Source organism: Chanodichthys erythropterus, chromosome 18 (genome assembly GCF_024489055.1).
Source record: "Chanodichthys erythropterus isolate Z2021 chromosome 18, ASM2448905v1, whole genome shotgun sequence".
Classification (NCBI taxonomy): domain Eukaryota; kingdom Metazoa; phylum Chordata; class Actinopteri; order Cypriniformes; family Xenocyprididae; genus Chanodichthys; species Chanodichthys erythropterus.
Window position 1 is genome coordinate 3948080 of NC_090238.1, and position 17351 is coordinate 3965430.

The 17351-nt window shown below is 38.5% G+C and overlaps 1 protein-coding gene across 4 annotated transcripts in view; it reads right to left on the reverse strand.

The window, feature by feature from the left end:
- Window positions 1–1266: 1266 nt before the first annotated feature.
- The window catches only part of arel1 (apoptosis resistant E3 ubiquitin protein ligase 1), a 33428-nt gene continuing 17343 nt past the window's right edge, over window positions 1267–17351 (reverse strand). For 2 of the 4 annotated variants that reach the window (XM_067368411.1, XM_067368412.1), the window contains exons 11-23: window positions 15384–15628; window positions 15193–15270; window positions 13692–13833; window positions 13468–13589; window positions 13202–13277; window positions 12961–13070; window positions 12557–12736; window positions 12002–12127; window positions 10782–10911; window positions 10639–10697; window positions 8845–8934; window positions 2829–3004; window positions 1267–2597 (exon numbers count right to left, since the gene is read on the reverse strand). In XM_067368411.1, coding sequence (XP_067224512.1) covers window positions 2495–2597; window positions 2829–3004; window positions 8845–8934; window positions 10639–10697; window positions 10782–10911; window positions 12002–12127; window positions 12557–12736; window positions 12961–13070; window positions 13202–13277; window positions 13468–13589; window positions 13692–13833; window positions 15193–15270; window positions 15384–15628 — 1637 coding nt within the window. In that variant the 3' untranslated portion in view covers window positions 1267–2494. Of the gene's footprint in view, window positions 2598–2828; window positions 3005–8844; window positions 10519–10638; window positions 10698–10781; window positions 10912–12001; window positions 12128–12556; window positions 12737–12960; window positions 13071–13201; window positions 13278–13467; window positions 13590–13691; window positions 13834–15192; window positions 15271–15383; window positions 15629–17351 lie in introns of those variants that run through there. The other 2 variants (XR_010892560.1, XM_067368413.1) reach the window with 2 other exon arrangements.

Sequence of the window (17351 nt, forward strand, 5' to 3'; positions counted from 1 at the left end):
GTCACCGGCATGCACTGAATTCTGGGGTAAGACTAGGCCGCGAAGGATCCATCTGTTGTATTCTTCATTGCCCAGGAAAGAAGGCTGCGTTTGAAGGACCCTTCGAATTGGGACAGCCTTCGTCGCGCCACTGTGATGCAATTGGGGTCAGTATTGGCCTACTGGTTAGAGAGTCGGACTTATAAACTGAAGGTTGTAGGTTTCGAGTCTCAGTACCGGCAGGAAATGTAGGTGGGGGAGTAAATAAACAGTGCTCTCTTCCACTCAAATTAGCTTGGGCAAGGCACCTAACCCCTAATCATTCCCCAGCAAATGGCTGCCCCGGGTGTGTGTGTGTGCACTTGGATGGGTGAAATGCAGAGGACAAATTCCAAATCCTTGGCTTCACGTCACTTTCACTTTTTTACTTTCAATCGGTCTTCAAAGGATGCAGCCTCTGAATTAGGATGCAGCTAATGTTTCACATCTTTAACAGACAATGTTATTTCTCTTTTAATGTTCTTCTGCTTGACCAAGATCTACTTCAAATATCTGGAGAAGTTGAGAAGCAATCATTTAAGAGCATTTAATCTGGCTTCTTACTAGCATGTAAGTTTGCATAGGAATTATTTTTATATATTGTTGAATTAAATGTTAAATTTACCAACATTGAATTTATTTTGATTTGTCTTATTGTTATACAGTTTTACATAATGTACTTACACCCATTTATACAATGTTTATTGTACATTAACTTTTTTATGCCAGTGAATGTAATAACCTTTGTTTTTTCTTTGTCTTTTTGGCATTATAGTGCAAATTTTAAGCATAATTTGGAGAATAATAATGAACTGAATTTCAGATTTCATCAATAAATAAGCTTACCTAATATTTACTAACAGACAAAACTACTAAATATACATTTGAATGAGTCTTTAGTCAAAGTAACACAAGCCTAAATATAGAGCTGAAAGACATCAATGCAATGATTCATAATGGTATGTCACTTTATTACACTTTTCTTGCAAAACCTTTTTTCCCCTTTCTGTCTGGCTACTGATATAGTTGCTTTTCTATCACTCAACAATTTTATGATGACATTTACAATGAATGGATGAATAATTTTCTGATTTTTATTGTGTTGCATAAATAATACATTAACTGTAACCATCTGCACAGAAATGTTCATTTTGAAACCCAAGAGTCTAACTTCAAGGAAAAAGAAAATGTGTGTCTGTGAAAATGTTTGTATATGTATTTATATATATATATATATGTATATATGACGGGAGGGAGGGAGAGAGAGAATAAAGGCAAGAGCACAGTGTAACATCAGGGTAGTTGTTTTAGCATTTGTTTTTTTTTTATCCCTGCAAATGGTTTGTAGTGGTCACAAAGGACACTCCAAATTTGCATGTGACCTCATAGAATATTGCTACAGGCTCTATACAGTAGAAAACAGGTCACTAATGTTCAACAGTCAGCCATTGTGCATTATGATTTTTTCCTGTATGATTACACTTTAATTTTATAGCGGCATTAACATTAACCAAAATAATAAACACAGCATCAGTTATTTATAAAACAAGCAAAGCCAGTGTTTGTTGTTTGGGGGCTTGTTGGTATGATGCATAGATGTTACTCAAATACCGGTATTTCAGTATAACAGTAGAAATGAGGTTTAAGTAGTACAAATAAGTTTTTGTAATAATATTTTAAATGGACATCTTACCCTAAATTTGATCAAATTGTTTCCTATGCATGTTCATTAATAATTAATGTTCAAAATAAAAAAGTAAGAGGCTCAAGATGAGAGCAAAGACCACATCTGATAAGTCAGCTGTCTGACCAACAACATCAAACATTCGGGAATGCCTGTTCCCAAAACAGTTGCAACTGAAACACTATCGACATATCTGAGAAAAGCAATTTTATGATTTATGAAATCCCCATTAAACAAATTTCACTTGTTCAAAAAAAGATGTTAATATGGTATGTGACAACGTGTCTAAGGTCCCTTCTTCATAGATATCAAATGAACAGTTGCAGGGGAAATGCATACACTGTATAAATAAAGCATACAATAAAACAGAAGTTATATACACAACCTTCCCTGATCAGTTAAGGCCCAAGTGCAGTGGGTATGCAGTCATTTCCAAAATCCCACAGTCTACTATGCTCCATAAAAAAAAAAAACATCTTTATGCCAAATGCAAAAGAAGAATCATGACACTTAGGCCATTTAATTATGTCTGCATTCACATACAGAAAGATAGGCAACTATCTAAAAAAACAAAAAAACAAAACAAAACAAAACAAAACAAAAAAATCTTCCCATTTTCATCTTGTAGAACAATCTTTTAATACATATGTACATAACTCCTGAATCCTGCCAGAGGCATCTTGTGATCAAAGTCTGTCATTTACAGTACACTGTAAAGTGCACTGGGGTGAGATGTTCATAAAAAAGAGGTTCAGAGATTACTCTCCATTTCTGCCAGAGCTGGACTGATGTTCAAAGCATCCCAAAGCCCTCACTCCCCTCACTGATGGCCAGCTTCAGCAGTTTGTGGAGCTCCTCGTAGGAGTCATACGTTGGGAGGCACAGCTGGTTAAAACTGAACAGAGGAGGAGGAGTTAAACTTGCAAACAGATAATTTTTGTCCTATAGAGACTTCTGACAAAACTATATCCACGTTGCAAGAGATGTATAACAGTAATTATATATATATATATATATATTGAACTAATATGTAATATGGTACATATATTTACCAACATTTAATTCTGGGAATTGGATTTTGGTCCTTCTGCGGAAGTGAGGGAATGTTTGTTGTGCGTGTGCTCACCAGGTGTGTGCGGTAGGCAGCGTGCTGTGTGTGGGAGCTGCTATGATTTGGAAGGAGGGGCAGAGAGTGTTGAAGCCACCAGGTGGGAGCTGCGAGGATCCGGTGGTGAACTGCAACAAACGTGCCAGTTCTTCCTGTGTGAAGGATGACACAACTGCCCAGAACCACTTCATGACCTAAAGAACAGGACAATCAGGATAAATTCACACTTTCATCTCCCGCTGTGATCTTTCAACATATTAATGTGAACTCAAACACATTCCCAATATCAAACCATTTTATACAAAATATACAACATATATAGGCATCAAACATTATCGGATATCATACTAATGTAAATACAGTGCTGTTAAAATATTTGGTACCAGTCTGATTTTCTGTATTTTAGCATATTTTTACAGTCTTCAAGCACAACATATAATGCATAGAAGTCACCAGTCATGAACAAAACCACAAAACTTTCATGCATTAAATATATGCACGGTACATAACACCCAGTGTCCCTGTGAAAAAGTGATTGCCAACAATAAGAGCCAACAAGTAGATATACTTCAATTAGCTTTAATAATGGTTTGGTTACTAATGTAACCTTGGTTCCCTGACGCTACGGGGAAACTGTTTTTCAGAAAACTGAAGCCTGATTGGATCGTGTCTTTCCACCTGCACAGACAAATGGCTTTTCTGCCCGCCAAAAGTGTCTGGAGTGCGCTTGTTGCCATATCATCAGAATCTTTCGAATGAGGAGTGGCAAGTGTCGATTAGTGCATGAGAGCAGTAGCATTGCCAGCTATGCAATGCTTGTTTCAGTTATCTCAGGAAACAGAGTTTACACAAAATCCGTGTTTAAAGAGCAGGAGTCAAGGTTATAAAATCTGGCAAAGGTGGATGGCAAGGACCAGCCAGCCACTGCACAGATGTTACCATTGGACACCCAACTTGGACAGGCCATCTGCAATCCCAAGGAACTATTGTGCCACTATCTAACAATATAATCTCTGCTTCATGACTTGCAGCCCCTTAGAGCAGCCTCCGAAGCACACAAACAGCTACTCTGATTGACAGATCTGGCTAGAGCGATATATACTCTGAGTGCCCAGACCGGGCAGAGTAGATGTAATGACTGCTTATCCTTAGAAGCAGGAAGAGCAGAGAGTGTTAAAAACTGAGCTCTGAACAGAGTGGAGAGTACCTTGGGTACATAGCCTCGCCTTGGTTATAGGATGACTAAACTGTCATTGGGTCCAAACTCAAGACAAGATGTGTTCGCTGAGAGCGCCTGAAGTCGCCAACTCACTTGACTGATGCTAGGGCTAGCAGCAGGGTAGTCTTAAGTGAAAGGGGTCAGAGTTCAGTCATCAGAAGAGGCTTGAGCGGAGGGTCTCGAAGTGCCTTGAGGACCATGGATAGATCCCAGGGCGGAACTGTAATGGATTCAGCTTTCTGGCTCCCCGAAGGAACTTCACAATTAGGTTTGTTCATTCCAACTGATCGGCCGGCAAAAGGGGCATGGTGCGCTGCAATGGCCATCACATACAATTTGAGCATAGATGGGGTGCGCCATTCAGAAGCTTTTGCCGAAATTACAGTATTGGCGTAATGCCACAAGATAGGGGGGGGTCTACGTTCTAGACTGAACACCAGTCGGAAAAGAAAGACCACTTAAGGGCACTTCAGCCTCATTTCAGAGATAGCATTCATGACACTCCGGAAGAGCCATGAAGGCTCCTATCGAGGGGTCACAGATGGAGACTCCACAACTCGGGTTGGGGATGCCAGATAGTCCCTTCTGCTTAGGAAAAGAGGCCAATCCTTAGCAGAACTAGCAAAGGGGCTGTTATCAGCAGCTGCACCATACTTGGGAACCAACGTTGGTTCTGCCAGATCGGGGCCACTAGCATGACCAAGCATCTGACCTTCCTGATTTGACAGCTACCGGAGGGAAGGCATACAGGTGGGAACAGGGCCACACATGGGCCAACGCATCCTGTTTCTTTGAGAATAACTTTGGGCAGTGGGAGTTTTTGTTTCGATGCAAAGAGGTCTACTTTCGCTCACCCAAAGATACTCAAAATCATCTGCACCATCTGCGGGTGAAGAGGAATCCTCTCGCTGTGGGGAGAGTGAGGCACGTGGGATCTGGAAATGCTTGGCTTTTTTTTTTTGTTTTTTTTTGTCTCAGCTCGAGAGAGGAAGAAAACAGAGAGAGGAAGAGAACATGAGGACCATGATTGCTCTCCTTGAAAGTGATTTGCGAGTGCAGCAAGGCGAGACTCATGCTCTCGCAGTGAAAGCAGCTGGTCTCGGTGAGTGCAGCCTCAGTGTGGGCGCGGCCCAGGCAAGCAGTGTGTGAGGGGAGGCCTGCATGAGCTACACTTGTGGTGTGACATTTTGCAACACACGCCATTGAATTTGCTCTATTATGAATGAAATTTGCTCTTATTAGGTCACTGGATGGCCGCAGGGAAAAAGTGCACAGTCAGTTGCAGCTGCAGTCTTCTGTCTTCTTAAAAGTCAGCAAGGAGATGATTTCTTAATGCATCAAAAAGAAAGATTCTTATGATATGGCATCCAGCATGACTTATAGGCAGTCGGCCCCACCCGTTTTGGCGAGTCTGTGTGGATGCACAGACGTAATCCAATCAGGCTTCAGTATTTGGAGAGTATAGTTATAGTTTCCCCTATAAAGTCAGCAAAATCTCACGCAATGCGAGTGGACCATATTGAAAGGAAACTACAGCCATCACTAGTTAATTATGACAGTTTTTGCATGCACTTAAGAAAACTGCTTATTTCCAGGTTTAGCAGAAAACAGCTTTCTGAAAAATTATGTATACTCTGTTTAACACAACTGGTTTTCTGCGAACTCAACGTAACTTCCTTTAAAAAACCTTTAAGGGTACAACAGCTTGTAATAAGCATTACTTCAAAATGTCATTTGTGTACTATACCTTAATTACCCCTAAAATGTTTATAGTAGTAACTTAAGGGTACTACTCAAAACATGACATGTGGCCAAGTATGGTGTCCCATACTCAGAATTTGTGCTCTGCATTTCACCAAAGCGCTGTTCATTCACTCTCCCCACCTACCCCAATTTCCTGCTGGTACCGAGATTCAAACCACCAACCATAGGGTTACAAGTCCGACTCTAACCATTACTCCACAATAGTATAGTGTGTATATACACTGACACACACACATTCACACAATAGTTATTTTTGCAGAACAGAATTGCCATGATCTTAACCAACTCCTTTTCACACCTACTGAATACCAACTGCTTCGTCATGATTATTAGGTAAACTGACACATAACACTAAGGCTTGCGACCCGAGTAGAGTTGCAACTAACGATTATTTTCATAGATTCTATTTCTTAAAGAAACACAAAAACAGTCTAAATGTTAACTGTTAGTGTATGTCGAAAACATTCATTCATCTGAATGACATTATATTACATGTAAATACTTGTTACATGTAGCATTATAAACCTTGTGAAACCAACCATATGATTGACGCACACCCTCCTGCCGGTGCTCTTTCTGTGAAGTTTAACAAATTCTCTTACCGGACGAGCCCTTGTGCAAAATGGAAATGTTTGCATGACTTTCTTTTTTTTTTATGAATAAGGATATAACCATAAGGATGTAACTTCTGCAGTGGAGAAAACATGTCTCCAATGCATTAAACAACACAGAGACTGGTCAAAGCACCAGACAAGACAAGACACATTAAACTATGTGCTTATACAGTACGTGCTTAATATGAATCAGTCTCATTTTTTGGTATGTGCATCCCTTTCACGCACATACGAAAAAGCAAAAACGTGGCATTGTTGCCCTTGAAACATTCAAAGCAAAGTGCATACAAAAGCCATGAACTGACCATGCTGGCCATGCATGGATTTCACTACTTGCCTTTGCAGTAATAAGAGCAAGCAATAAATGAAAATATACTCACATGACAAAGCTGATTTCTCAGCCAAGTAAACCTTAATGGTAGAAAAAGACCCTGCCTTTGTCTGAAAGTTCTGGCATGAAACACAATACGTCTGGCACAGAACATAAGAAGGGAACAACACACTGCTCAAACACTTCCCACCTCTCATGGGTGAGGCCTTGCGCTGATCTGAATGAGAAGGAAAAGTCTCCCCTTGTGTCAATGAGAGAAGATCATTGCACCACAGGGAAGGTCAGGGCTAGTTGTATAGTATGTAGATTGCCGGCACCAACTACAATTTCATTAGCCACTTTAGGGCAATCACTATGACCGAGTAACCAAACTCTTTTACCCTTTTTAGAGTTGGTTCAATTAGACTGAGGACTAGAAACAACGTGCCTGGCCAAGGGTATGCCATCACATCCACACCCATAGGTGTATTCCCCCATTACCAGACAGAGAAGAACAGAGGACAATCATAATTTTTGTGCAAAATATGAAGAGATCAATGGCGGCTCAACCATATTGATATGCCTCCACTCTCCATACCCCAGATTTCATCTAGGTAACAATTTGTCCCTGCATTCACTTTGGCCTTTGCTCCACACAATTAAATTCCCCCTGTCTGTTTAGCCCGGCAGTGAAGTGGGGTGATATAAATATGTCACTACTATAAACACTACCCACAATTAATTCTGAATGGTTTTATGAAGAATTTAAACAGAAATTAATTTATTTTACATATTTTTCATGAATGCGGCCTATTGAGTGTTTTCTGTCACCTTGTCACCTAACATTTATGAAAATATGTTTATCAATGCCATGTTTTCTACACTGATCAGCCACAACATTAAATTCACCTGCCTTGTATCATGTATTATATCAGGCCGCCCTCGTGCTGCCAAAACAGCTCTGATGCATCGAGGCATGGACTCCACAAGACCTCTGAACATGTCCTGTGGTATCTGGCACCAGCACATTAGCAGCAGATCCTTTAAGTCCTGCAAGTTGCGAAGTGGGGCCTCCATGGGTCGAATTTGTTATAATTATAATAATAATAATTAATTAATAATTTGTTACAGTCATATAGCGCTTTTCTGGGTACTCAAAGCGTTTTACATATGGAAGGGGGAATCTCTTTAACCACCACCAATGTGCAGCATCCACCTGGATGATGCAACGGCAGCCATATTGTGCCAGAATGCCCACCACACACCAGATTATTGCTGTAGAGGAGACAAAATTATGAAGCCAATCAGTGTATGGGGATTATTAGAAGGCCATGATGGACAGAGGCCAATGGGCAAATTTGGCCAGGATGTCAGGGTTACACCCCTACTCTTTTCGAAGGACATCCTGGGATTTTTAACGACCACAGAGAGTCAGGACCTTGTTTCAACGTTTCATCTGAAGGATGGTGCTTTTTGACAGTATAGTGTCCCCATCATTATACTGGGGCATTAGGACCTACACAGAACACAGGGTGAGCACCCCCTGCTGGCCTCACTACCACCTCTTCCAGCAGCAACCTAGTTTTCCCAGGAGGTGTCCCATCCAGGTACTAACCAGGCTCAGCCCTGCTTAACTTCAGTGGGCAACCAGTTTTAGGCAGGTGGCCAAATTGTTGGTCAAGCACATCCCAAAGATACTTAGATGCTCAGATGGGCTAGTTTTCGTTCACCACATGCATCAATTAGCCTTGGGCGTCCATGAACCTGACAACAGATCACCTATCCTACCACTTTTGGTAGGTGCATACTGGGAACAACCAGCTGTTTTGGATATGATCTAACAGAGTCATCTAGCCATCACTATTTGGCTCTTGTCACAGTCACTCAGATCTTTTTGCTTGCCCATTTTTCCTGCTTCCAAAGCATGAAATTCAAGAATTGACTGTTCACTTGCTGCCTAATATATCCCACGCCTTGACAGGTGCCACTGTAACGAAACAATCAATGTTATTCACTGCACCTGTCAGTGGTTTTTATGTTGTGCATAATCCATGTATATAACCCTTGTTAGCTGCATACCATGAAAAACTAATGAAATACATTTTTTTAACATGTTAAATCACTCACCTTTTCTCTGAAGTGCCATGACCCTCCAACAATAACAGCGTGAGCTTTAAAGTCTTGTACGTTAATATCTCCTGTACCACACATCAACAACTGAGAACAGGACAGAACAGTCAAACGTTTAACTTTTTACACATCGACTTCACATGGTGAGTCTGTAAAGAAAAACCCAAACCGTTAATGGTTCAAATGATTGTTAAAGATGCGGTCACATGCTTGGTGAAATTTCGTGGGAAAAAATCTGTCTGGGTTTAGTGTGAGGGTAAAAATTTTTTTAGATTTCGCTTGTGTTCAAGTTGGTCAAGATTCGCCACATTCACCAACAAATTTTGACTTCTGTGTGACCTAAACTTCAAACAATTGCTCACTTTTGCCAACTACTTTCATTGGAAAGTAACCAAAGCCTGCTTGAAAAGCAATATTCATGACATAATTACGTCATATTCGCATTCTGGCTAGTGTCAAGTTTGTTTACTTGCTTTTCTCCTACTCCTTGTGCTTACATACTGTATTTTAATACAGTCAATTTACCAATAAAACTATTCTCATTTATATATTTTTCTGCGGGTGGAGTTGAAGTGGGCCGGTACATCGTATATTTGAATCTGTACCGTACACTCACTTTTTCTCTCACTTCTCATGTTATCAGTACTCTGACTGCCCACACTGAAACATAGAGCAAGTTTATTAGTTAATTATATGCATTGCACATTCACAGCTTTTATAAGATATCCGAACTGAATGGACCAATTATCTGCGCAATATAACTTTAGTCAAATTATTAAATTTTGCATAAGTGGTGCAAATCACCATAGGTGCATTCACCAGCATACTCCAAAACTGTGATAAGATTTTTATCATGTTCTATTGTATTTATTGTGGTAAATTTTGACTAACTTGTAGAATTCATAACAGATAATCTGTTAAGGGAATAGATTTTTCACTTAAGATTATATTACAACTGTGGCATGTTGTAGCTATTTCTCAATGTGAAGGTTGTTATTTTTCATAAAAAAAGCTATAAAAAAAATAAAAAAAGTTAACACTGGCCTAAGCATGGTAATGAGGAGCCATCAATGGTCTTACCTGTAATTATATCCTTATTGTAACAAGCGCATTTCAACCGAGGGGGAAGACAACGGGATGAATATGATTTATAATTGAGATCTCTGAAAAAATCACCACAGGCATAAGATAAAGACAATGACTGTGCTGTGATTTGGGCTATATTTACATGTAAAATGATTACTCAAAAGAAAAACTTAGAAGCAACAGAATGTCTTATTTTTTCACTGACAGATCGCATTCATCAGCTCCTCTCTGCCACTCACTGAACAGGAGGGAAAGCAAGACTTCATGCTTGTGAGGCAATACTGGCGAATCTTGGAAACTAGACAAAGTTTGTTCAAAAAGTCGCAAATTTTGTTGCAAGACTCTTTTCTTGAAAAAGTCGCTAAAGGGGTCCATATCATGCCCATGAAATCTTGATAAATTTAAATTTAAATTTAAATTTGCTAATGTGACCGCAACTTAAGAATGGACACAATGATACCAACTGAAAAGAATGAAAAAAAAAAAAAAAACATTGTAAGGAATGGAAAAATAATGTTTTGAGTTCCCTTAAGGAAGTATTGGTTGAATGTTTATCAGGGGATGTTTATGGAACAGCTCATCAAACTGTGGTTTGAAATCCAAAGATATAAAGATATGGTTAGTATGTTGATATAGAACACCAGTGTATGTAAACTGAACTGTGCTTAGATAAAAGGAAACAGCTATGTTAACTACTGTTCTCACCTCCAATTCATTCTCATCAAATATGGCTAGAAGGTTTTCAGGGACCAGTTCATTCAAACCTGAACAGAAGAGGTCATTTAGTTCATTTGAGATTGTCTTCTCATAAAGACACTGAATTCAAGAGTCTGAGTCTGGGCTCTTACCTTTGAGGAAATGCTCTACTTCTTCTCGCACTTGACTGGCTAGTCTGTACTGGGCCAACAGGTTTAAGTAGTGAATTTTATTCTCATTGGTCACGGCAATTTGAGCACCACCAGATATCAATTCCACTACCTGTAACATTATTACTCTCAGTCAAGGTGCACAACTAACATTGACTTGTATCTTCAAATAATAGAGGTGTCCTGACTTGCTTCTGGAAGGCCATTGGGTCTCATTCACTAAGCATGCGTACGCACAAATTTGTTAATGAAATCTCCGTACAAATGTTTTAATTAAAACCAAACTTATTTGAAAATAAACAAACACTTGAACTTATATCAGCGTGATAAAAACTGTCTAAAATGACAGAAACCATCTTTGGAAAAAGTGTATTTGAAGTGTAATGTATAGGGCTGCCCTCAACTAAAGATTTTCCTGGTCGACTAGTAGTCGTTTGTCACGCTCAAGTTCACACAAAGTCAGCAGAAAGTTGCTTTCATTCTTTTACAAAAGCACAACATTTTGTTGTCATTGTGAGTTCACACAAATAAAAGAAGACTCTTTACAAATTCAAAAGATGTATTACTCTTAACTGTATGACCAAAAATTACAGAGTATTTTAGGTGCAAGCGATCGCACCGGCGCCTTCATGTTAGCTGTCATGCAGTAAGCGCGCTACTATTCAGCGTTCACACTCACAAACACTTGAATAGTACACATTTATCTAGTTTAAGCCTCTTCTCATCGACTAATGGTTAGTCCACTATTAGGGGGCAGCCCTAGTAATTTAATTTTTTGGTTTGTCTCACATCTCATTAGATTTCATGGAGAGGGTGGGGTTTATGACATATACTGCATCCAGCCACCGGGGGGCAATCAAAAACCTTTGGCTTGACTTTTCAGGACTTGTGCGGCACACCTGGTATAAATACAAATAATCCACGCAATTATTAGTGATTGAGACCCACTGCCCTACAGAATTTAGCTCCAAACCTAATTAAATACACCTGGACCAGCTAATTGAGGTCTTCAGATTCAATAGAGACCAGGCAGGTGTGTTAGAGCTTGCTGGAGCTAAACTCTACAGGACGTTGGCACTCCAGGAACAGGAGTGGACACTTCTGCCTTAAGAGCACTTCCATGAACTGTATGATGATATTTAGAACTAAGATTAAAATGGAACAAATTTCATTTTTCATTGAATTGAATTAATAAGGAATACCTTTTCCAGGTGTCCTGACTTGCTATATTTTTCCTCTGCAAACACCAGATCCATTTCACTGACATCATTGTTCAGAATGAAGCAGACCTTAGTTTTGTAAAATTCCTCATCGTCGGTTTCAAAGTACTGGCAGAGCAAAGAACAACAAAAATTAAACAAACATTTATATAAATTCATCAAAAGAGAGTAAGTGATGTATTTGCATACTTGCAAACTCGGGACCAATGAAAAACATATTGTGTGTTGGGGTGATTTCTTAGAATCAGCAGTTGATACCAAGGACATTGGTGTTGTTTCAAAGAATGTTGCTAAGTTATTACCCATTACCTATTATTTCTGCAGTCAGTTCCCTTCAGATATACATTCATATAAGCAACGATTTCATGTCAAAAAAGTTAATTTTGCCAAAAGGAGATGAGTTTGCAGGTATGATTTACAAAATCTGGAGGTACATGATGACACACAAAATGATATTCAATTGCAAATGAGGACTGTATCAGTACAGGTTAAAATGCACATTTATCATTTATTAGAAGGTTATGAATCAACTGTCACCTTGTAGTTCATACGTAATCCAATAATCTGAGCCAAGAAGGAGCGAGTGAATCGGGCTCGTACTAGCTGCTTGTAGGCCCCGCCTAAAGCTGATTCATATAGACATTTCCCCACCACTCGCCCTGCAAACTCATACATCTTCACCCTCAGGTGAGGGGGACGCTCTGCGTTTGGGTGGACCTGCCCAAAAAACACAAAAAAGCTAATCAGATATCAGCTCACAACATTCAAAAGTCAATGTCTATATTACTGCAGTTCACTAAAGGTGATGGGTGTAATTTTATCCTTTAAAAATACTTTCTCCTATACCTGAACTCTTTATATAATCTTTACAGAACACAGAGGAATGAGAATCAGTTCTTCTGCTCACATAACACTAATCAGAGGTAGATACTGAGACTTACCAAGCCTTGGTTGTTGTCACTGAAGCGTGTGAAAAGCTGGTTATTGGTATCAAACAGAGCCTTACAGATAAGCTCAAACCACTCACGCCTTGGCCCTCCCCAGTCCAGAGCTAATAAACACAGCCAAACACACACAGAACAAATTAACCTTTAAATAGGATTTATTTGTTTATTAACACTAAAAACAGAAATGTCATGAAATGTCACGATCTTAAGGGATAACACCAATCAGTGAACCAACCTTCCTCATCCTGGAACACAACTTCAAAGTTCTTACTCCAATCAGACACAGAAAAGTTCCGTGTGGCCTTCAGAGACTGAAAAGGAGGGGAAGCATCTCTTTTAATTTCCATAAAATTTTGTGACTGTACAACACAAAAGAAATAAACGATTCCAAGAAATAAATGGGGCAGGTTTGTGTGAGTATGAATATTTAGGGAAATGAAGTCTTTACATTTTAAACCTGTTCTATATGACCCATGAGTAATGATCTGCATATTTGCTCACCGACTCAAGCAGAGAAGGACGACTGATTTTCAGGCAGGTTTTGGTGCGAGGTTTTTTTGAGTGAATGTGTCTCAGCTCCCGCTGGAAAAAGTTCACTTTATCCTGAAAAGTCTCTGATCCTCCTAGAGGATATAAAAACACAAATAACATTTAGGACATCAAACACACCAACAAATCTACATTTGATTGCATTGACTGACCGACACACCAACACTCATACTAACCAATGTTCTTGTGGAGAAATCGGATAAAGGTGGCAGCCATGATATTTCTGTCCTTACAGCTGAGCTCTACTGGAGGTTGAATCCCATCATCTACCACCAATGTTAGGTATTTATGAACAGGGTCTGGTCCATGGTATGTGAACTGCCAGGGATAGGGGAGAAGAAATGAATATTATATTATATTATATTATATTATATTATATTATATTATATTATATTATATTATATTATATTATATTATATTATATTATATTATATTATATTATATTAAGAGTTTAGATGCAAAAACCCGCTAAACGCCACCTCTGTCAAAAATTATATGGCCACTTTCAATTGCAGAGCTGCAAGTTATCATCGTTACAGGATTTCGTGAGTAGTAAGTAAACACAACAGTGCTCCTTTTGCTGCTGTAAAACTGACAGAAGGTGGTGTTTATTTTGTCTTGTTTTCCAAAGAGTTGGACTAAGAGGTTTTTGCGAAAAAAAAGCACACATGGACTTAGCTGGTTTTTCAGTTAAGCTACCAATCTAAAGTGACATTTCTGAAAATAAGGCATTTCATTAACTGGCTAGTAACCTTTTCATTGCCATTAAAGTGAAATTCCTGAACCTAAACATAGGAGCCTGATAAAAAAAAAAAAAATGCTCATTTAAAAGAAAACATGTCAGACGGACTTAGAAGTTTTTGCATCTGAACTCTTCATAAATAAATATATAAATAAATATACAAACACATTTGCAATCCAAATTATTCATCTCCATAGAAACTGTAACAATTTAAAAATGCAAGCTTTTCTAAAGCTTGAAATAAGAAAAGAAGGTGACATTAAAAGTGATACTGATCGTAGGAATTTTTTTCATCATACAGATATGCCATAATTGTTCAACCCCTATTCAACACTGCTGTTTATTTATCACTTACAAGTATAGTAGGGTACAAACACAATGAAGTCTTTAGGAACTCTATAACGACACTTAATTAGCTTTAGTTGTGACACATGCATATATTTAGCCCATGCATGTGCTGAAGTTGAGTGGCAAACATGTCCAAGTCAAAAAAGCTCTCACAAAAGCTAAAAGAAGCTGTTGTATTACAACAGAAAGGCTATGGCTACAAGAACATTTCCAACACACAAAACGTTCCAAGAGACACAGTTGACAGCACTGTTTAAAATGTATGGCACCATAGCAAACCTTCAAGGAAATGGAAGAAAAAGCACAATTTCACCAAGGGGAATAAAAACTATTTCAGTGCAGACTATAAGAAGAACACTAAACAAGCACTGACTTCATGCCTGGACGCCTCGACGAATGCCACTCTTGAGAACATAAAAGGCCAGTGTTTGTTCATAAAACCAGCATGTCTTGCAAGTCAGGGGGAACAATTTTGATTGCAAGTGTATATATTTATTCTTGAAGGAAATAACAGTTTTTGAAAGCAGCAAAAGAACAGTGTTTTTTGTATATTATTCAGAAAAGAGTTAGTCTGATGAAAAGATAACCTTAGTTCCGGGGCACACGCGGAAAGTGAAAAGGCGCCAAGGAATAATTTTCAGGTAAAACTCCTTCACAGAAAATTGCTGAAACACATAATTATAATAAATCAGATTCCAAATTAACAAAGAACCAATATTAACCAAAAAACAAAATTAACCAACAAAGTTAGCACTAACCTATTTATAAAATATTTTACCTTTGGTGAGATATAGCAATAGACCTTTTTTGGTTTCTTGACCTTCTCTGACTGGCCCTCTACAGGGGAGTCATGTTCCTCCTCCTCATCGCCCATGGAGGGCCGTCTCTGCAGGGATAGCTGGGATGATGCTAGAAACTGCCATGGACAGCTACTGTAAGTGCCCATGTTATAGAGGTAGGCCTCAAAGTAGATGCTTATGCCTGGAGTAGACACGTTTTTCTCCACACAGTTCTTCTCATTTTCTGTGTAAGGCAAAAAGACATTGTGAAAAGGTTACAGAAATGCACATTCTCTCTTCTGGATATTATGTATATATCATTCAATTTAACTGTGTGCTGTAATTTTGATATCCTGAACTTAATTTTCGGAGATTTTAACAGTTATGTGTGTTGAACATCATAAATTATTTCCATCTGTTAGTTTTAAAGGATTAGTCCACTTTCAAATAAAATTTCCTGATAATTTACTCTGTAGTCTCACCAATAAATCACAGAAACCGTTCAAACATTTTCATGACATTTAATTTGTAAAAAGACTTTGACTCCTGAACTGGTTCTTTTGGCTCGGCTATCTATCACTGTTAATTTCTAGTTATTTGTGTTCCCTGAATAAAGATTTTAAAACATAATTGTATTGAGATTGTACTCATAATAAGCTAAGCATGATAAAAAAAACTTCTGCCAGTGCAGTAAGATAAGTACAGTTGTGTCAGTGCATCACGTATATGCATTCAGCAGCCCAATTAAATACCTGTCTGTCATTAATGTTAATCAAACAACAAAAGATGTTAAATAAATCTACTGTATCTGAAAAAAAAAAAAGAGTTTAGGCTATTTAATTTACTATTGTATTTGTAATTTGCTGATTTGCTTCTTTGCTCTTTTTATATAACCAAACAAAAATAACATATACAGTTATAAAATTTAGCATATCATGGTCATATTACCCACCCCTTGCCCACCCGTACAAACCAGCAGGCCTAGTCATGATTTAGGTGGTCAATCCTCATTTGAAAGTTTGAAAGGGTTTTAAATCTAGCTAATCAAGTATAATGACTCAAAATCAAGTACTTTTAGCATGTCAAAGTCAACTTTAATCATATAAAATGTAATTTCCTAACAGCAAAATTGTGGCCAGTGAAAATGCTGAGTGGCTAGTAACTCACTAACCACTAGCCACAGTGGCTGGTGAGTAAAAAAGTTAATGTCAAGCCCTGATAGTATCACTCCACTAGGTCAATTTTTTTGATGCATGTCCTTAATTTAATTTCATATGTTGTATTAATTCAGTGTTTGTAATGCTAATACTAGATCTTTTAAAGAATTTTAACCCAAACTGACTAGGTTTCTAGAGTCAAAGGTTTTGTGAAAAAAGTGGAAGAATTAAACAAAGTGTGTAAAATAAACTGTAAAAAGGATTTGATGATCACTAGTGATAGTATTTTATTCTGTGTTGTCATTCAGGTTGGATTTCAGCTTTAATGTATGTATGTTTTTTTTTTTTTTTTTTAACATAGCAGCTGATATTGCCATAGAAACTAGTGGGCTGCCGACTCGCTTTCACCATAAAATGGTGGAAACATGGAAACATTCCATTGAGTGTCGCTTCTTGTTAGTGTATATTCTTTGGTGATATGATGCGTGGCGATATGATTCTTCTGCAGAAGGGCATATTTTGAGTTTCTGTGCAAGAGCGCCCTCTGGCTTTCAGATGGAGAAGCATTTACTACTGATCACAGAGCCATACAGCTCTGACAAACTGCGCATTAAATAAATAATCGCTGCCCTTGCCAAATCGCGTGCGATTTTGTCACAATAAATCACGCAGCCCTACTACAGAGCTCTCATAAGAGCTAAATTTATAAACTAATTCGAAGTGATGGTGGTTAAATTGTTCATATTCTCCGTGTCTGTTTGGTGTGGCTGTGTATTATCGCCCTGCAGGTGCTGTGAAGCCAGTGTCTGT